We start from the raw sequence: 21,726 nt of genomic DNA on the forward strand, positions 1-21,726 counted from the left end.
GGCGCGCCCGCCGCTCGGGAAAAAGCCGGTTGCTGGGGGAGTGAGGAAGAAAGGGAGGGAGCCGAACACGGAAGTGGTGGCAGCGCCGGCGGAGCAGGTGGAGGCGGTGAGTGCGATGTCTGCGATGAGAACCCGGCACCGCAGGATGGGGGCTTGCAGACCGGCAATCGCCTCGTAGGACTTACATGAGGTGCCGGAGTGGCTGGGCCTCCCTTCTCCACCTCAACGAATACCCAGAGTGATGGCGGTGGTGATGGCGGCAGTTACAAGGATATCCCCTGTTAAACTGCGTTCCGCGAGGTGAGTGGGGGAAGGGTGGTTTCTGCCTGGCTTTGCCCTCGCGGGGTCTGCTTCTGCTTTCCTGGCGCTCCTCACTGGCAGCCATATCCGGGTCCCTGGACAGGTCTAGCCCCTCCTTGGGACCAGGCTAGAGAGTGAAATGTCTGGGCTTGTTCTTTAAAGAAAAGGAAGACGTGACCCTTCTCAGACCTTTAATCTTGGCATCCTTGACGCCTTCATCTTGTCATTTCTATAGCGGTAAAGGAGAGGAGACCTAATCTCAGTTCACGATTCCTGGAGGTGCGGCTTGTACATTAATGCTTGTTCTATAGGACAGTGTACATACATCCCTTGAAGTAATTCGTGTTTCCCTATTCATACTCCACCTAAAGTTCAATGAAGTGCATATTGTATCTTCTCTAAAAAGAAGAGCTAAACTAAAGTGTATTGTTGAATACTTCATTGGATCCTTGCAATCTTTGCTAAGGTCTTGGCCATTAAATTTATGCTTTGGTTGGATCTTCACGTTCTCCATGTTGGGAGACCGATCTCTGATGAAAACCTTCACAACTGATATTTTTTTGTGATACCCACCTTCTAGTCTCAGTCGGAATTTGTTTATGACATAAGCGAAACGTTTTTCCCTTGTAGAGTTTTCCCCATTGTTTTTCAGTCTGGTTTCATCGGGGAAAGTTGCAAACACATTTAGACAAACCGTGGTATTGTTCTTACCGTTTTGGCATTGTGTAAGGTGTTGCTTTAAGTACTAAGGCTCCAAATAGGCTTGCTAGACACTGAGGTTTCGTTCATGAATGAAGAGTGATTGGCTGAAAAGAACTTGGGATTTGTGGGGAAATAACCAACCTATTGTTTTTACACAAGAGCAAAAGATTCCTGAGATGATTCTTTCCGAGTGACTTAATTTTGTCCGGAGATGTTTCATTGTTTAGATAGACCGATCTCTAGTTTTTTTTTTTTTTAATCCAAGTAAATATCATTGCATACACTATGGGGTTCGAGACGAAGTCCGATAATATATCGAATATATCGTCATGAGATTTCAGTGTAGTACTTTTCAGAGCTCAGAAGAATCTGCAAATTTGGAACAAGATTTGTAGCTATAAAATGCCCTAACTATAAAATCTGTAACACCATGTGGCTGTAAAACTATGAATGGTGTTCGCGCTTCTCCTCTTTAACTTTGCCTTAGCAATCAAGCCCTTTGATTCATAGGTTAAAGAAAAATGTGTATATGTATATGTTTTGTTTTGTTTTTTTTTTACAGATTTAACATGTATGGAATAAGCTTGGGCCTTAAAGCTGAACAAACCTAGATTTTAATTTTGACTCTCAGAGTTACTCGTTGTGTGACCTTGAGTATGCTTCTTTACTTTTTCTGAATGTCAGATTTCTCATCTCTAAAATGAAGATGACACCTATTTCCATAGAATTGTTATAGTACATAGAAGATACTCATGAATGTATGAAAGTACTTGTCTTGTGTTTTTAATGGGGTACTTTGGGTGGGCATTTAATGGTTCATTCAAAATGGAGTTGTTTGGATCATTATCCAGTAAATTTTTTTGAACATTAAAAGGTGTATTCTTGCTTTTGCCAGTGTTTTCACATTTCCATTTTTCAGTCAAATTTTAAAAACAAAAATTTTAATGTCTTCAGTTAATTCATGATCTTGTTGAGGGAAACAAACATTCAGATAATACATACAAGACAATAGTGTGGTAATGAAATGTGTATAACTTGAATCTTAGTAAAAATTGCTTGGTTATTTAAGATAATATAGATTTTTAAAAAGAAACCAATGTTGCTGTCTGCCACTGATGTGGCTGTCAGAGTTTTCCAAATGAATTTATCATAGCAGTGCACGTCTCATAGGAGTGAATAGCTAAATGAACTCACTGAAAATGATGCCAAGGTCGCAGCTTCAACTGCAGTGAAGGTTGGTTAACTTTGCTCTGTGGTGGCCATTCATACTACCCTTAGGCTCACAAATACTGTTGTTCTCAAGGACAATAGGGTAAGAAAACAAGTATATTACCATTCTACTGTGGCAGTATTACCTATATAAGTAATAATGTCACATAATCTTAGTTTATCCAGGAGGCATATCAGTATTGCCTTATGGGAGGAGTGTTTAAAATTCTTTTTAATGAAATATGTATTAGATATAAACATTATTAATCTTATGAAAGACGGTTAGAAGAAGGGAGTAATAACAAAACTGAGAACAGAGTAAAAAAATATTGAAGGCAGTTTAGAAATCTGAAGATGTTTATATCTCTGAAAGTATCAAACTTACCAGCCTATTTAATTTATTTTGGGGGTAAATAGTACTTGCATATGTATAAACTTTCTAAGGTATTAAAGGGAATAAAGTGAAAGACCTACTTTCAACCTACCCAATTCCACTGGCTAAGGACAGCTAGTATTTTGACTCCTCTGTTGTTACAAGGACAGTGGATCCTTACCACAACAAAATAGATATAATCATTGTTTTATCAATGAAAAAATATCAAGGCTCAGTAAAGTGATGAGTTGTCAAAAGTCACACACCTAACCATGTGTCAGAACTAGAAATAGATCCCAGGTCTTTTACTTCGGATCCTAGTAGTCTGCCAGACTGCCTCTCCAAGTCATGACTGTTGCCATAAAACTTAGAATTTAGTTTTATCAGAATATGAAGGCAATTTTAAGTCTAGAATAACATTATGCTAGTTTGTATGTAAAACTTGTTACCTAGGCTTAAATGTAAGCATATATAATTATCATAAAGCCATGAAAAGAAGAATCTATGATCAGTTTTTAAAAAAAACTTTGCCTACTATTTCTGTTGAAATTGATTTATTTCCTAAGCTTGTAAGAAACTACAGATTTTTTATAATTAAGTTTCATTATTTACACCCATAATATTTTTCAAGAATTTGAAACTTAAAAACTTTTTAAAAAAGAGCATATTTAATATCAGGAGTAATAAAGCTTTATGATGTTTCAGACATACTGAAGCATCCTCAGCCTCAGATTTTTGAGATATGTTTTTTGTGTGGATTTTCTAGCCTTTTATGTAGCCTGTGTTTCCTTTCATTCTTTTTCCTTATTGCCACTTTCCTAGCTCTTATTTTTTGAAATTAATTTATTCTACATGGAAGGGTCTGAGAAAACAGAACATATTGCAGAATGTAATACATATTCTCATTAAGCTCAATGTATGCTATTTTCATACATTTTAACCCTGTCAGTAAAAACATGGGGCAGCTGGCATTATCCAGATTTAATAATGTGAACACTGAAGCTGAATGAGATTTTAAAAATCAGGAGAGACAGCTAATAAGTGACAAGGTCTGAATTTTAGATCATGTTTGATGATTTAGCAACTCATGCTATTTCATCTGCACCATGCTTCATTTTAAAATATGATGTAGTCAAAAACTAGATTGTTAATTTTTTAGGGACCTTTAAAACTTAAAAACTTTCTCTTTAGACCAAATTATACTCATAGGAAGAAAGACTGCAAGGAAATTGGTCAAATGTTTAAATTGATTTCTTCTAGTAATTGAATTACAGTCTTTTCACCTCCCTTTTGAACTTTTCTGAATGTTTCATGTACTTTATAATATGCATATATTATTTTTATAATTAAAAAATTATAAATTGAAAGGAAAAAAATACATGTCTACAATCCAATTTATTCTCTGAGAGTCACAATCAAATATCTTGAACATTCTGATTTCTAAAATTCTGTTAAGGTTGTAGTGCCAGCCCTTAGTTTTCTGTTCCCTCTTCACCCTAGATTAACCCTCTTCAGTGACAGGTCCTAGATATTTCTCTTTAACTTGCATACCCATAATGTACATTCATTTTAATGTTAGCCCAAGTTAATGTTTCTCCCACAGTTTGTTCCACAAAAAGGGTTTACTTTGACTTAAATATAGGAAGCTGTGGCCTAATCAGGTTTCTTAACTGAAGGACCTCTTGGAACCTTTTGCTAAGTGTGCTTGGTAATCTTTCAGTGGGGAAGTGATTTCCAAACTTGTTTGATAATGAAACTTCCAGTTCTATAGAACATCTATTAATACCTTTTAGCACGTGTACATAGAAGTTCAGATTGGGGAACACTGGTATAAGCAAAATGTAGGAAATTAAGTGAAGAACATTTGGAGAAGGGAAGAAAGGGTATAGTGGTGCCAGTGTGTGTATTTATTTGTGTTTTGTTTTCTTTTTTTTTTCCAAATCAGTTAAGTCCCCTGAGCCATGGCTTGTTAGCATTGAAAAGGAGATACTTTAAAATATTTACTGGAAAATGAACCTATATTGCTTTTGTAATGAGAAAAAAACACTTTATAGTTCAGAGATGTTTCTCATTTAAACATTTGAAAAAAACATTTTTCATGTTTTTTGATTAACATTCTGAGGAATTTAATTGTCGTGTACTATCCAGTATATTCCATTTGTGGACTCTTAAGTGTTTCCTTAGAATCCAACTCAAATATTAGCCTATGATCAAATATCAAGGACTCTGACCCACAGAATCCAATTTAAATATCATGGACTATGATCAGAATGCATTCAAGGAGTTTTGGGACACATAATAGCAGGTAAACTTTGGAATAATAGATTTAATAAGGAAATTACTACCAGAATAATAATTTATCTGTGAATTCTTTATAGTATAGTGAATTATTCTTTATAAGGTCAAATTTAATACTTACATGAATTCTGGTCTTAAGTAGACATCAGCATTATGGACATAGTAGTTCAACGAATAATTAATATATACAGTAATGCTCTGTTATCTAACATCATAGAGAATACAAATGAAGTTTCTAGATAAATGAGGTTTAACCCTTTATTTACGGACTTTTAAAACAGTTTTCAATGGAAATTTGAATTAAAATCTTTCCAGCCTTATTCAAGAAAACTAACTAAATGTCATTTAAATCTGTTGTTAGTCTAGGATGGTCACTTTGGATATTCAGTCTTTTATCCCTATCTGTGCAGCTGATTGTGGAACCTGGGATCAAATGGCTAGTGAATCTGGGAACTTGATTTCTTTCTTTTTTTTTTTCTTTTTTTTTTTTTTTTCTATTTCAGAAGGTTTTTTGCAAGTTGCTTTATTTACAATGCCAACTTTAAAAGTCACTGAACTAAAATTAAGTGGACAATAAACTAGGCAGAAATTGCTTTACAAAAAGGGAAAGCCCAAAATGCCACTTTCTATAGGGAACCCACAGTTCAATTTTATTCAGAGCAAAGAAAAGAAACTTTCAATCATACTAGAAGAAACTGGGCCGTAGGTTTGGGAACTGTACTGAAACTACACATGCAATGAGGACAACATTCTGCTAATACAATTGACTTGCTGCTGCATTTGTTGACTGTTTTTCTAATATTAACAATTATAAACAAAGCAGTGCAACTAGTATTTGGAATAATCCTTACAGTGTTACAGCGTTAGACACGAAATTTCACTTCTCCTCACACCACTGGTTCTCTTTGCGTACCTGAGCTTCCTCTTCCTCAGTAAAATCATTTTTGATATTGAATGTCTTTCGAATCTCCTCAGGAGTTTTCCCCTTGATCATATTAGCAACAGTCTTGCAGGTAACATCAAGCAAACCTTTGATGTCTAAGTAGTTTGCTGCCAATATAAGCTCAAAGAGTGTCCCTTGGTCGACTTTCAGAAATTCTTGATCCCAAACAGGTATATCATCTGTTTGTTTTTCTTTGTTCTCATCATCCTCGGGAGGAGGAGGATCATCCTTGTGGTGGGTGCACCACTGAATGACCTTTTTCAATATTGCTGCATTAACATTTGGCAAGGGGACTGGATCATCATCTCCTTCATCATCCATTCCTAAATCTTCCAACATAGTCTTGATGGTCACAGACTGTTTTGCAATTTCAACATCAACTTCAAATATCTCTCCATCAGAACTCTGCAGCTTAATTGAAGGCATGGTATTAGGTCTCAAAGAGATAGAAGGCCGGAGGCTGAAGTGAGCAGGGAGGCATCGTCCAACTGCAAAACCTAAAGGCGAAGAACAAGGCCAATATAGCGCCGGAACTTGATTTCTTGAAAAAGGCTTTTATATAAACTTACTTTAGACACTTGCCACTTCCTCATTAAGAAATAATAATTTTAAAAATGTCACTGTGTAGTCCCCAAGGTATTGTAACTTAGATGCCTTCATAAAAAATTAATTATTGAATCAAGAGTCAAAGCAACCTTCTCCCAAGTGATTCTTTCACTCTCTTAAAAAAAGAAAAGCTTCTTTGCAGTAACTAACAAAGATTGTTGATTTGTCAACATTTTTCAAGATATCATCTTTGATTTCTATACTACATAAAAATGGTAGTAAAGCCACTTTTTTTCTTCATTTTGTATCTCATTTTCTACTTCATTTTTACAAAGTTTATGTAAAACTCCAACTATTAATAATAGGGTTGAGGGGACTCATTCAGATTCAGAACCTTACACTTTTTTTACATTCAGACTTTATGTTTATAGGCAAGACACCAAAACATTTTTTAAAAACTCATTTTTAGTCTTTAAAAATAAATTTTTTTCACTAAAATTTACTAGTTATTTTTATTGAGAAAAATGTAATTGAATTTTTTAATTTTGTGAATTTTGGTTTAATGCAACTTTCAGAAGAGATTAGATCTTTTGCCATGTGTTTAAGTGTCAAGATGCAAGAGTTTATATATGATACATTTTTATCGTTATTGTAACAAAATCATGTAATAGTGAAGGAAATTCTGATTATCTTCTTTTTCTAAGAAGATCTCTCCATAGCCTTTTTTTTTTAAGCAGTTACTTTCTCAGTAGTAATTCTGATGTTACCTAAATCATGAATAGCCAGTTAAATATTTTGTTTTGCCTTTTTTCTTAATGTATCTGCTAAGTAACTTCTCAGAGCTGCTTATTATCCCAATAAAGGTCATCAAACTAAGAAAACACTTGTCATTCTGTAAAAGGAAAATATATAACTTGTCTTTATATTAGCAACTAAACTGTGGAAAATTCTTTTTTTTTTAGTTCTACCACTTTATTGCTACCAACCCATCTCCCTCCATCCTCGTGCACACATGCTCAGTCATGTAACCCCATGGACTGCAGCCCGCCAGGCTCCTTTGTCCATGGACTTTTCCAGGCAAGAATACTGGAGTGGGTTGCCATTTCCTTCTCCATAAACTGTGGAAAATTCTTAAAGAGATACCAGACCACTTTACCTGTCTCCTGAGAAATCTGTATGCAGCTCAAGAAGCAAGTTAGAACCGGACATGGAACAATAGACTGATTCAAAATTGGGAAAGGAGTATATCAAGGCTATGTATTGTCACCCTGCTTATTTAACTTATATGCAGAGTACATCATGCGAAATGCCGGGCTAGGTGAAGCACAAGCCAGAATCAAGACTGCTGGGAGAAATATCAATAACCTCAGGTACTCAGATGATACCACCCTTATGGCAGAAAGCAAAGAATTAGAACTAAAGAACCTCTTGATGAAGGTGAAAGAGGAGAGTGAAAAGGCTGGCTTAAAACTCAGTATTCAAAAAAATAATATCATGGCGTCCCGTCTCATCACTTTTGGCATATAGGTGGGGAAACAGTGCAAACAGAGACAGACTTTATTTTCTTGGGCTCCAAAATCACTGCAGATGGTGACTGCAGCCATGAAATTAAGACACTTGCTCCTTGGAAGAAAAACTATGACAAACCTAGACAGGGTATTAAAAAGAAGAGCCATCACTCTGCCAGCAAAAAGTGCGTATAGTCAAAGCTATGGTTTTTCCAGTAGTCATGTATGGATGTGAGAGTTGGACCACAAAGAAGGCTGAATGCTGATGAATTGATGCTTTTGAACTGTGGTGTTGGAGAAGACTCTTGGGAGTCTCTTGTACTGCAAAGAGATCAAACCAGTCATTCCTAAAGGAAATCAGTCCTGAATATTCATTGGAAGAACTGATGCTGAAGCTAAAGCTCCACTACTTGGCCACCTGATGCAAGAAAAAGCCGACTCATTAGAAAAGACCCTGATGCTGGGAAAGATTGAAGGCAGGAGGAGAAGGGGACGACAGAGGACACAATGGTTGGATGGCATCACTGACTTGGTGGACATGAGTTTGAGCAAGCTCTGGGAGATGGTGAAGGACAGGGAAGCCTGGTGTGCTGTAGTCCATGGGGTCACAAAGAGTTGGAAACGACTGAGCAATGGAATTTTGCCCTGAGATAACTAGCAAACTTTGTGTTATAGAATTTCCATGGCCATGTCTATTCACAAAGTATTGTACAGAGTCTCTTATGTAAGATGATATAATCCACAAATGTATTCCAATAATGTGGAAGCAGTTGTGATCCACTAAAAGTGCACAAAGAAATGGAGAGGGTTGTCATCAAGTACTTAGCTTTTTGGAGCTCCCACTCCTCCCCCTGGAACAGCACCTCATCAGACAGGTAACCATCTCACAATGAGTAATGGGAACATTGCCAATCATATATTCAATATTAATAGTTTTCTAATTTTTAGACAAGTATAAATAGAAGTTAAATTTTCTTTCTACTTTGAAGACTACAACATTAAGTGACATTCTGGCCAATATTATCGATATGGTAAGTAAGGAAGTGTTAGTCGCTCAGTTGTGCCCAACTCTTTGTGACCCCATGGACTGCAGCCCACCAGGCTCCTGTGTCCATGAGATTTTCTAGGCAAGGATACTGGAGTAGGTTGCCATTTCCTTCTGCAGGGGATCTTCCCGACCCAAGGGCCGAACCTGGGTCTCCTGCACTGCAGGCAGATTCTCTACCCGCTGAGCTACAAGGGAAACCCATTGATATGGTATATTTTACCAAATATTTCTTTTTCCATAACAATTTATAAAAAGTGGAACTTCTGAAGCATGAACTGAGTCTTCTGTCAGAAGAATAGCTATGTAAAATTTTTATAAGGCTATAATGCTTAGATACCAAAAGATAACCAGTCAGAAGATTTTCTGTGCATTAACTCTTTAAGTACGGGTAAATGTATGGAAAAGTCGTCTAGGACAATGGTATTTTTCACTTTATTTTTTGAATACCTGTAGCATTAGTATATGTAAGGACAATTAACCTAAAATCCAGAGATACTTGATTGATTACTCCTATTATGTACAGGTTGGTAAGCCTTGCCAAAGTAAATCTGTTATGTTAGCATTTAAACTTGTTTTGAGTGAGGCTGGAAGTCAGTTCTCTGGTGGAAAATGTCAAATTGTTCTAAGCTTCATAATCTGTTGAGTTTTAGCTATGTCTAGCTTATTAATCCTTTTTTATTTTGGAAGATTAGCTATCATCCTGAAAGTTACATATGCTCATAAATTCATAGTTAGCATTGGGCTAGAGACAGAGGTATTTCAGTGATTTCTTTACTTATGAACTATTTCTATAAAACTGTCTTGGATGCTATAATAAAACAACATATGTAATATCTGTTTCTTTTTTTAAAAAGAATATGTTAACCTTTATTGTATACTTGCTCCATTTGGAATCTGAGCTACATATGTATTTTACATACCTTATTTCTTTTAATTCCTACCAGCCTAATGAAATATATAGCATCAGTGTCTCCATTTTACAGATGAAGAAACTGAGGTTTTAAGGTCATATGGCTAGTACAAAATCTATTTTATTTCTTATTACTTTCATGGTTAATTTTTTCCTCCAAGTTCTTTGTGTTTTAGTAACTTGTTTATTTTAAAGGCTTTCCTCAAAAGTCTAGTAACCTGTCATAATCTAGAGTCAATGAAGCACAGCAGTGCTGACTGAAAGTATGTGTAAGTAGTCATGGCTTATGGATGGATGAGCCTCACAGAATGCCTGGGTGGCCCTCCAGCTTTTTATTGGAGGATTTCCAGTTACCAGAATCTATAGATCTTTTCTCTTTGGTTATTCTGTTTCTCCAGTTTAGTATTGTCCAATCTCCTGTTAGGGAGGTATAAGTTTGACCACTGGAATTCTGGAAGCTGGATGAAAGAATGGAGCAGGGGACTTTCTGATTTTAGTCCCAGGCCTCCTATCTATCCTAGTAATGCCTGGTTTCCAAAGTTTTGAGCCTTTCTGGTTGATTTTCTCCAAATAATAAAATCCTGTCTCCTCTAAGTATGAGAGTAAGAACCAGAGAGATCTATCTTCCCTAACACAGATTTTCAAAATGCTTCCCCATTTTTCTGACCTGTTCGCCATACATACTTTCTGTAGAATCTGGTGCCTCTGAGTGTCCTCGACTTTGCCTGCTCTGTTGTCTTCTCATCAGCATTGCCTCAGTGCCTGGTGTCACCAACCTCTGCACTGCTGAGTCAGTCATTGCTCCTCTGTTGGTTTTCACTCCTTATATTTTGTCACTCGGGTTATAGATATGTGATAGTTTCATTGAAGATGAGATTTGTGTTTTTATTGCTCATTTTCCCTTGTTTTGGACTGACTTCTGAGAGAAAGGTGAAGCAAAAAGATTTTCACTTAGCCATTTTTAAACTGCATCATTATTTGTTTTATAATTAGAAAAAAACCAAAGCTATTTTCTTTTTGAGGGGAAATCAGCTATTCATTAAGAAATTTAATATGGATAGCAGCAATTATAACTAAAGAAAGTGTTGGAATCACTGGAAGAGTTTATAGGAGACTTGGTTGTTTTTGAAGAGAGTGATGGAAGCAGACCCTGGTAAAGGTGGGACTCATCAAGAGCAAAGGTGTGGAATTAGGTCTGATAACAAATAAAGGAAGATGAGCACGCTTATATGCAGTGGAATAAAGTTGACCTTAGAATTAATAATCTGCTCTTTTGATATTTTTAAAGTAAATAAAAACACTAGATATTTTAAATCTTAGATAATATACTTCTCACATTATCACACTAAATAAAAAAGTTGAAAGTATGTAATATTAACAAAAAAATAGCTGCTTGGGGCTCCTATTTAATTTTTTTAATCTTGAAAAGTGTTAAGTGTAAGCTGTCAGTAATAAGAGACTCTTCTGATCAATGACTTCATATTCTTCAGCCTACTCTATAGCTTCTGCCTGTTTATTTTTGTTCAGTGGAATTTAGTCAATGAACAACCAAAGCATACTGTTAAATATAATTTGATATACTAAGTGATGATGTTTCTTTCAGGTTTAGATTTTAGAATATTTTTTCTCTGTGAATTTTAAATGATTATGTACCAATGAGCTCACTAAATCAAAATAATAAGTATAATCACCTGATGCTATTCTTTGTTTAGTAATCAGGTACTTTATATGGCAAGGGCTTCCCTGGTGACTCAGTGGTAAAGAATCTGCCTGCCAATGCAGGAGGTGCGGGTTCAATCCCTAGGTCAGGAAGATCCCCTGATCAAGAAATGGCAACCCACTCCAGTATTCTCGCCTGGAAAATACCATACCAGGCTACAGTCCATGGGGTTGCAAAGAGTGAGACACAACTTAGCGACTAAACAACAGCAACAACTTTATGTGGCAAGCCTGTATCATTAGTTCATACCTTTAAGCACATTCCAGTCGTATTTGCCACTTCAGATGCTTATTTCAAACTCTACTGCTATGAAAATGGATTCTGGTAGCTCTCAACATTTACTTTATCTGCTTGTTTTTTTGAAATTATCAGGAAGAATATAAGTTTGTGTGTGTATGTGTGTGCGTAAAATAACAAAAATTACATTGGGAATTCTTGCATGACGTTTCTACTGTTAGGTGCTGATTATTTATTTAATAAATTCTTAACAGCTTTTATAACTTAAAATTGTTCACATTTTCAATCAGTAGAAAAGAAAACGAGAGAGAAGGAAGGTGGTTGTTGTTGTTTAGTCACTAGGTCAATCATGTCTGACTCTTGTGATTCTGTGGGCTATAGCCCGCCAGCTTCCTCTGTCTGTGCGATTTCCCAGCAAGAATACTGAAGCAGGTTGCCATTTCCTTCTCCAGGGGATCTTCCTGACCCAGGGATCAAACCCATGTCTCCTGCATTGCAGAAAGATTCTTTACCACTGAGCCACTGAGGAAGCCTGCAAGGAGGAGGATGAAAGTGAAAGTTGCTCAGTCATGTCTGACTCTTTGCAGTCCCATGGACTGTAGAGTCCTTGGAATTCTCCAGGCCAGAATACTGGAGTGGGTAGCCTTTCCCTTCCCCAAGGGATCTTCCCAACCCAGGGATCGAACCCAGAAGGAGGGTAGTGGTCATTAAATACCAGCTCATAGTTTTCTCATCTCTGACAAAGAATTCCCTGGTCTGCTGTGAAATTAAAAAATAAACCAGAAATTGTTCACATTTCAGACATTTATTTTGGCTGACAGGATGCTTAACTTTTTTGATTCACATTGACAACTAGCTGTGGGAAAGAAACTCAGATTCTTGACTCAATGGCACTATGGAATTATTAGTATATGGTAAAGTAGTTTATATAAATGAGAACAAAATATCTTGGAACTGCCTTCCAACATTTCCAGTACTTTTTTAAAAAGTATATTAATTATAGCAAAAACCACTACAATATTGTAATTAGCCTCCAATTAAAATAAATAAATTTTTTTAAAAAGTGTATTATCCCTTTTCATCTTTTCATCTTGTCTATAATTGGGACTTGATACATAAACTATGCAATGTTAATGACAGACAATTAATGATCTTTTTTTTTCCCCTTAGATACATCCAGAAAGTACCCAGAAGAAACATTCTACTGGAAAAACAGAAAAAGCATCATTTATAACACTGGAATTTGTGGACAATTTGTTAAAATGGCAGAAAATAGTGAAAGTAATAGTAAAAACGTAGATGTAAGGCCCAAAACTAGCCGGAGTCGAAGTGCTGACAGAAAGGATGGTTATGTGTGGAGTGGAAAGAAGTTATCTTGGTCAAAAAAGAGTGAAAGTTGTTCAGATGCTGAAACAGTGAGTGCTATAGAAAAAAGTGAAGTTCCTTTAAGGAGCCAAGAAAGGAAGCACAGCTGTTCATCTATCGAATTGGATTTAGATCATTCCTGTGGGCATAGATTTTTAGGCCGATCTCTTAAACAGAAACTGCAAGATGCTGTGGGGCAGTGTTTTCCAATAAAGAATTGTAGTAGTCGGCACTCTTCAGGGCTTCCATCTAAAAGAAAAATTCATATCAGTGAACTCATGTTAGATAAGTGTCCTTTCCCACCTCGATCAGATTTAGCCTTTAGGTGGCATTTTATTAAACGACACACTGCTCCTATAAGTCCCAAATCAGATGAATGGGTAAGCACAGACTTGTCTCAGAGCGAATTGAGGGATGGTCAACTAAAACAACGAAGAAACATGGAAGAGGTCAGCTGCTTCTCACATACCAGTGTTCAGCCCTGTGTCATAACCAGTAACAATTCTTCAAGTAGAGGTGATCCTGGGACTGACTCTATAGTGAACCTGGCTTCAAATAACAGCATAGAAGATAGTGATATGGATTCAGATGATGAAATTATAACACTTTGCACAAGTTCCCGGAAAAGAAACAAACCCAAATGGGAAATTGATGAAGAAATCCTGCAACTGGAAACACCTCCCAAGTACCATACTCAGATTGATTATGTCCACTGTCTTGTACCAGACCTCCTTCAGATCAATAATAATCCATGTTACTGGGGCGTTATGGATAAATACGCAGCTGAAGCTCTACTAGAAGGAAAACCAGAGGGCACCTTTTTACTGCGAGATTCAGCACAGGAAGACTATTTATTCTCCGTTAGTTTTAGACGCTATAGTCGTTCTCTTCATGCTAGAATTGAACAGTGGAATCACAACTTTAGCTTTGATGCACATGATCCTTGTGTCTTCCATTCGCCTGACATTACTGGGCTCCTAGAGCATTATAAGGACCCGAGTGCCTGTATGTTCTTCGAACCACTTTTATCCACTCCTTTAATTCGGACTTTCCCCTTTTCCCTGCAGCATATATGCAGAACAGTTATTTGTAACTGTACAACTTACGATGGCATTGATGCCCTTCCAATTCCTTCTTCCATGAAATTATATCTGAAGGAATATCACTATAAGTCAAAAGTTAGAGTACTCAGGATTGATGCACCAGAACAGCAATGCTAGAAAAAGGGTAGGAACAAGGGAGTGGTTATATATGTATTTTCATTTAATATTTTATTTTTCTTATTATACCACTTTGAATTTTTCTACAAGGGCAGTTGAAGTCCAAAATAAACCTCTGCCCTAAATTTTACTTCCAAATCAGTTTATTTTTCTTAGGATACAGTAATTGTTGAACAATAATAATTGTTACACACTAGGGGTTAATGGATATTTTTGACCAGGTTTGGTTTTTGTTTTTACTATGTAGGTTGTATACTTAATTTTTTTCTTTTCTTAATTGTAACTTAAATATGATCCAGGGATATTTGAAGTTTGTAGGCATTGCAAACACATTTAAATAATCTGTATTTCATACTTTTCTTTAAAAATAATTGTTTCTTTTCCTACATATAACGTATAAAACGCTTTGTTAACCTATGTCATTGGCATTCCTATACATAAGATATAGTTTCCACATCATCCTTTCGTTTGTTTTAAAAGCCTTCAGTAAAGCTGTGTGTGTTGTAATTTACTAATAGGGATGTTAAAAGTTAACAAAATGGCTTAAAATCAAACTTGATGTGTTTTCATTTTAAATATTAATTGTAAAGCTGAATTACTAAATTTGATTAATCAGGTCAGTAAGAATCAAATGAGGACATGATATCTTAGAGATGAATTTATTCTTCTGTAATGTGGCATGGTCATTTATTATTCCTTGAATAGATCTTTCTCTCAGACTTGGAAGAGTTACCATCTTCAGAACATAAGTATTCTTCCCTTCTCACTGGAAGCTTTAAAAATAATGATAATACTATTAGTAACTAGTAATTACTAAATAATAAAGCAGCTGGGGTTTTTTTCTGTATTTACTTGTGAACTGTTGCTTCTGCTTAGCTCTTTTTTAGAAACTGAACCTGTTACTTTGGAGAGATGCCACAGTTTATAAACAGCCACAAATTTCCATTGGTAACCAAAGAGACCTAAGTAGTTTTCCATTATTTTGAATTGAGCTTGAATAAAGATTCAAGAAGTAAACATGGAGCTCAGTATTCAGGGAACTTAATACTGGTTTTGATTTTCAGATTTCAGGTAACTATTCCTATTTTCAGAACTAACATATCTTTAGTATGGCTTCAGAAAAAGGAAAACATTTTGAGAGCTATATCGCTTATGCCATACTGAACAATACTGAGCACTGGGTATAATATTTTAAGTTTAGCATCTCAAAAACAGAGAAGCATTTTTTAGAAAACATTATCCCAATATAATAAGATAAATGCAATGATAGCCTATTCAACTTTTCTTTTTTAAAGAATCAATAAATAATAAATTTCCTAGACAGTTATTTTTTCTGGTGAGTTGTCTACCCCTTTGTACAAATTAGCATTTTTAATATAGTAAATTGATCTCTTGATGCTAGTTTAGCTCTAGTAGGAAGCTGTTTCTACCTGGATTGAAAAAAATTTGACTCAAATTTCCCAGTTAGAATAGATGTTTCTTAAGTATTGCTTTTATGTTGTAGCATTTCCCTTTCCTACAGTTCTGCTGTTAACATAAAGATGGCATTTAAAATTAATTGTTTTAAAATAAGTTTTTAGGAGTTATCACAAAATCAAACAAAAAAATCTCTGTTACCATTATCTTCTAGCATCTTTTTTTCTCAAGTGATCTCAAGATTGTCTTGGTTCCAGTGAGGGTTAGCTACTAAAATAGCACCTCTCAGCAGTGATGAGGCTCAGGATAGCAACATCAGTGTCAGGATAAATATCTCTTCTAAAGGTGATATTTCCCTTTTACAAAAGTTGGACAGTCTCATACTACCTCATCTTTATTGTGGCGCTTTTGTAGATCACTGAGAAGCTTATCTTATTTACCAATATAACGCTTCCTAAACATCCATCTTTGGTGAAGAAAATTAACAGTATGGTTAGACTCTACCCATAATTATAGTTTTTTATCAGAATTTGATATTGAGACTTTCTGTTTCTATGAAACAATATTGTTTTAAATATTTTTCTTTTAAAGATAACTTTTTATCAATACAGAAAACCTAAGGAATGATTAGCTAATGAATATTCTGTTAAAGGTAATTTTATAAAGAAGAAAATACGCTGTCTTTTATAATGGTAAAAATTAGTATTTATATGAAAATCAAGAACTAAGTAGCCTTTCATATATTCAAACTGGTTGCTTGTGATATATTTTCTCTGGCTTTCTTATTTTTTCAACTTCAAGGTATTGATAGCTATTAACATTTTCAAAATACTGCCATTTATATAGCCTTGAAGTAGATGATCTAATAAATGAGAGCAGGAAAGAGACTCATTTACTCTGAAACGATTTGTATTTTTTCCTTTGGTATTTGCTACAGTGAAAAGAAATCGGGAAAGTAGAAATGTAAGATTTGAGAAGGGAATTGATTACTGTGAAGGAAAAAGAAGAGTAAGAATTCTTTAGAGCTTGAAGAGACTGGAATTTAGAAAGGTTAAGTCTTTCTCAGTGAATTTTGAGGACACATTTGAAAGAGTATTCAGCATTCAGAAACTTAACTCATTAAAAATATACTTACTGGAATTATGCGTAAGTAAATGAGTATAAATTTTGAGAGGAACAATGTGGGGAGATGTATAAATATAAATTTTGTAGCTAAGTTGAACACTGAGCATTTGAAAAGTGTGTAAATTTCAGAGTCGAGAAAGCATTCAGCATGGTGGAAATGTGCTTACTGATGAGAGAGGATGGGGCTAAAAGAAACAAGATAAAATATTAAAATTAAGAATTTAGGCATCACCTCAGGGGAAAGCCTTGACAGTGAAAGGGAACTACTTAATCGCTAATAGCTAGTCTGGACCAGACACTTAAATGCGCTTTGGGAATCATCCTGCACTAACCAGGAAATAAACTTGATTTTTCTAATTCTCTCTGAAGCTTTCAAGAGTACCCCCAAGCCCACCTCCCCTTTTTTTAAGCTATAGCATCTTGATTCATACTGTACTTCTGAAACATGCTGAATGGATTTTTTTTAGGTTACCTGAGCATTTTTGTACGAATTATATCTGATCTTTCTATAACCGTGCCATTCACTTAAATAATTCATGGAATGGTTTAATTTAAAGGAAGACCTAATAGGAAGAAGATTAAAGGAAGCTTTTAGTCAGCCTGTGGCTAGATTTATTGATTTGGTGATCAGACTTGTGTTCTTTCCTGAATTTCAGCTAATGGCAAACTGTGGTCAAAAAATGGCTTTCAGTTAAAGTTTTGACTTCTTATTGTAAATAATATAAAGAATGTCTAAGTAATTAGAAATCCTTTTTAAAAAGTAGAGCAAATGTGGCAAATAGAATTCTTCATTATACAAATTCCATTTCTTTTTATAAGAAAAACCATTATCATTTATTCATGAGTCAAAGCCATTAAGAAGATAAATCAAGTTATCAGCTTCCTGTCTCTCTTAAATTTGGATCATTTTATAGATCCATGTAATAGAGAGCTTCCTTCCTATGAAACGAAAATCTTGAGACCTAACTCTTAGACTCTTAGTTTTCATTAAAAATCTTTTTTGTCACTTTTAGCTATAATCAGAGTCAGATAGATGATACATTGATTTTGGCAGAGGAAATCTCACAGGAAGTAGACTTAATTATATAACATTCCTTGAGGCAACACAAGGGCAACACTGTTTAAATGTAAAGTAGATTGTGTGTTAGGTAATTTAATGCCCAAATGAATAAAAGATTTTAAGTCAAGCAGATTGTTTCTACTTTGGAAAAAAATTGTTTACAATCTTCATTTTACATAAACAGTTTTACATTCATTTTTACTTCTAAAGAATGGACAGAAAGCACAAGGGGTTTTTCTCTTTTAATGGTCTACTAGAAATGAGCAACACTACAAGAGTCTGTACTATTAACACATGAAGATACTGGAGACAAAAGGGAAGTAACTGTATGGCTTCTAAATAAAAATGTAGACTAATGGATATAATCCAATGATGAGGAATTTAAGGCACATGACTCCTATTTCAGATAAAGACAGTCTTTTACTTTTTAATTTTGAATACATTACTCAATTCTATACCTTTAATTTCCTAGCACATAAAATATAGATGATAATATATGTCACTTGACTTCCTGCAGGTTAATTCTTTAGTTAAGAGGTGACCCTTGGAGCATACTTGAAAATATTTCTGTATAGCTGTTAAGTACTAATGTGATGACAGGTTTTCAAAGTATCCCTTTAGAGAACCCTGCAGATTCACATTTCATTTCTTTTAGTCTATAAAGGCCTTGACTTGATTTGACAATAAAGATAATGGTACAATTTGAATTTATGGTTTAGATTCTGCAGTTAGATGAACAGTTGCAATTTCCTCCTACTCTTAATAAGGTTTATGTAAAATTAATGTTTGCCTAAGTTATTTTAAAAGTTGATTACATTTGCAGGAAGTAAAGATAATCACTTTTGGCATAGTTATAATCAAATTTAAGCTTTCAGACTTGAGTATAAAACTCAAGGAGGTTTACTTAAATTATGCTGACTTTGCTAGAATTGGGTAAATTCTGTATAAACCAAGTATGAACTAGATATATACTTGAATATACAGAGTTTAAGTAGTAACTTCACAAAGCTGTTAGTACTCATCAATCAGGCTTGTATGATCCATCCCTTACCTAAAAAGAAGTAGAGTGTTTCCCTTTTTATTTCTAATCCTGAAGTTGAATGTTTCTTCTTGGATGTGAGTTCAAATAAATTGATCTGAATACATTTTCATTTCTTATTAATTAAAACCTCATATATAAAATCCAAAGGCTTTGTAGTCTGTTTTCAAAACACTGCTGTATATCCTTACCTGACACGTTCAACTTAGAGAAATTTTTAAATCTGTACACACATTTTCCTTTCAGTTTCTAGTGTTAGGTCTTCCAGAAACAGATGTCAAATGTGATTAAATGTATGAGCGATGTATTGAAGGGCAATGGACACCTTTGAAGAATAAAGGCGACTGGGACTTCCCTGGTGGTCCATTGGTTATAATTCTGCTTACACACACAAGGAGTAAGAAAGCAAGCAGGGAGAGGTGGTGAAGTCTTCATACCACATTGCAGGTCTGACATCTGTAAAAGAAACTGAAGGAAGCACTGGGTAGGATGGGCGGTGCAGTTCTGAAAAGGCCAGGCAGTGGATTTAGTTCCCAACAGGTTGCCTGTTGGAGCCCACATGGGACAGGAATGGCCTAATTTGATAATTCCCACTGTGCTCAGTTATTGACTGGGAATATGGGACAAGCTGAAGGCTGTTGGTCACTAATATACATGACCGGGACTAGAGTGAGGCACTTAAATATGGGCATAAATTTGACCATAAACCCAGTAATGAGAATAACTTTCGGTGTGACATTTAAAATTCAGGGTTAATGCAAAATGACCCGTATGATGAGCAAAATATCAAAAACTTATTTTAGCACTATTTTTATGACTTACTGTTGCTTCTGACTTCCTATGGCTCCACAGGGCACTGCTGATTCACAGCCTCCTATGAAGATAAAGTAGGTCACACTAGTATCCTTTTCCATAGACCACTGCCCCTATCCAAAGACATGTCTTCCCCAGGCTTCAGTTCAGTTCAGTCGCTCAGTCGTGTCCAGCTCTTTACGACCCCGTGGACTGCACCGTGCCAGGCCTCCCTGTCCATCACCAACTCCCGGAGTTTACCCAAACTCATGGCCACTGAGTCAGTGATGACATCCAACCATCCCATCCTCTGTTGTCCCCTTCTCCTGCCCTCAATCTTTCCCAGCATCAGATCTTTTCAAATGAGTCAGCTCTTCACATTTGGTGGCCAAAGTATTGAAGTTTCAGCTTCAACATCAGTCCTTCCAGTGAACACCCAGGACTGATCTCCTTTAGGATGAACTGATTGGAACTCCTTACAGTCCAAGGGGCTCTCAAGGGTCCACAGTTCAAAAGCATCAATTCTGCGCTCAGCTTTTTTTACAGTCCAACTCACATCCATACATGACTACTGGAAAAATCATAGCCTTGACTAGAGGGACCTTTGTTGACAAAGTAATGTCTGCTTTTTAATATGCTGTCTAGGTTGGTCATAACTTTCCTTCTAAGGAGTAAGCGTCTTTTGATTTTATGGCTGCAGTCACCATCTGCAGTTATTTTGGAACCAAAAAAGTCTGTCACTGTTTCCCCATCTATTTGCCATGAATTGATGGGATCAGATGCCATGATCTTTAATGCTGAGTTTTAGGCCAACTTTCTCTCCTCTTTCACTTTCCATAGGCTTAGGTGTTAATATTTGGAGTTTCCCTGTCGCTCATTGTTCAGTATGGGAATTACGTGTGCTGTGGAATAAACTCAGGTAGGTCTTTTAAGAAGCTAATAGTAAAACGTCCACCCACCAATCCACTAACAGCAAGTGAAAATAAAATCTAAGACTACTGCATACGTTTTAATTTTTACACTAAAACATATGTACGTGTTATATATGTATATTTTGCACAACACATAATTATGACATCTTCTTTGTTAGCACATTTCCTGACCGCTGGGGCCATGTGTCAATTACCTTTTGGGTCTGTCACAGGGTAGGTACGTAAAGGTTTATTTAAAACTGAACTATGGGAAGAAAAACATACTGATCAGAAAAAACCTGCAAAGATATCCATTCTTTTCGTTAATATCAATTTGTCAAGCCATTTGCAAACGTATTCACTTTTCTGTACTGTTGCTTTGCTACTACTGCTGCTAAGTCGCTTCAGTCGTGTCCGACTGTGCGACCCCATAGACGGCTGCCCACCAGGCTCCGCCATCCCTGGGATTCCCCAGGCAGGAACACTGGAGTGGGTTGCCATTTCCTTCTCCAATGCATGAAAGTGAAAAGTGAAAGTGAAGTCGCTCAGTCGTGTCCGACTCAGCGATCCCATGGACTGCAGCCCACCAGGCTCCTTCATCCATGGGATTTTCCAGACAAGAGTACTGGAGTGGGGTGCCATTGCCTTCTCGCCCTTCACAATTTTGGCCAACGGATCCGTGCCCCGGGTTAGAAGGCATTCACACCTAGCCAGCTTCGAGGCCTAACTCTAAATATCGCCAAGTGTAGGGAATCCAGAACTTGCTTTCAAGCCTCTCCAGGAGACAATTTCCGCCAGGCTGCCCAGAACGCAACCCGCCACTAGCGTTTCATCTAGACTGCTCAGAACTCCGGGAAACCAGCGAGCTTTCCTCCCGCCCACCAAGAGAAAAACAGCAGAGCAGCCGTGGACCGGCTGGCCGCAGTGCCACCGGGGCCCTGTGGAGGGCGCGCGCGGCCGGGCCCCGCCGACCAGAGGGGAGGCGGAGCCGGGTGGGGGCAGCG

General features: G+C 36.4%; 1 protein-coding gene, 1 long non-coding RNA gene and 1 pseudogene across 2 annotated transcripts; 1 reads left to right on the top strand and 2 right to left on the bottom strand.

Annotated features, from left to right (window-relative positions):
- Positions 1-37: 37 nt before the first annotated feature.
- SOCS4 (suppressor of cytokine signaling 4) lies at positions 38-19,162 on the top strand. Its single transcript, XM_020883050.2, has 2 exons — positions 38-300; positions 12,965-19,162. Exon 2 carries the CDS (start codon positions 13,057-13,059, stop codon positions 14,377-14,379), a length of 1,323 nt encoding a protein of 440 aa, XP_020738709.1. The 5' UTR covers positions 38-300; positions 12,965-13,056; the 3' UTR covers positions 14,380-19,162.
- On the bottom strand, positions 5,506-6,324 carry LOC110130837 (S-phase kinase-associated protein 1 pseudogene; annotated as a pseudogene).
- LOC110130839 (uncharacterized) lies at positions 17,487-21,667 on the bottom strand. The gene is made up of 2 exons (XR_011488322.1): positions 19,842-21,667; positions 17,487-19,397 (listed from the first exon to the last, which is right to left on the bottom strand). It is a non-coding gene; the product is annotated as an uncharacterized lncRNA (long non-coding RNA).
- Positions 21,668-21,726: the final 59 nt, after the last annotated feature.

Source organism: Odocoileus virginianus, chromosome 6 (genome assembly GCF_023699985.2).
Source record: "Odocoileus virginianus isolate 20LAN1187 ecotype Illinois chromosome 6, Ovbor_1.2, whole genome shotgun sequence".
Classification (NCBI taxonomy): domain Eukaryota; kingdom Metazoa; phylum Chordata; class Mammalia; order Artiodactyla; family Cervidae; genus Odocoileus; species Odocoileus virginianus.

Bases quoted from the DNA above. Each gene is read 5' to 3' on its own strand.
- SOCS4 (XM_020883050.2), top strand. From the start codon at position 13,057: ATGGCAGAAAATAGTGAAAGTAATAGTAAAAACGTAGATGTAAGGCCC.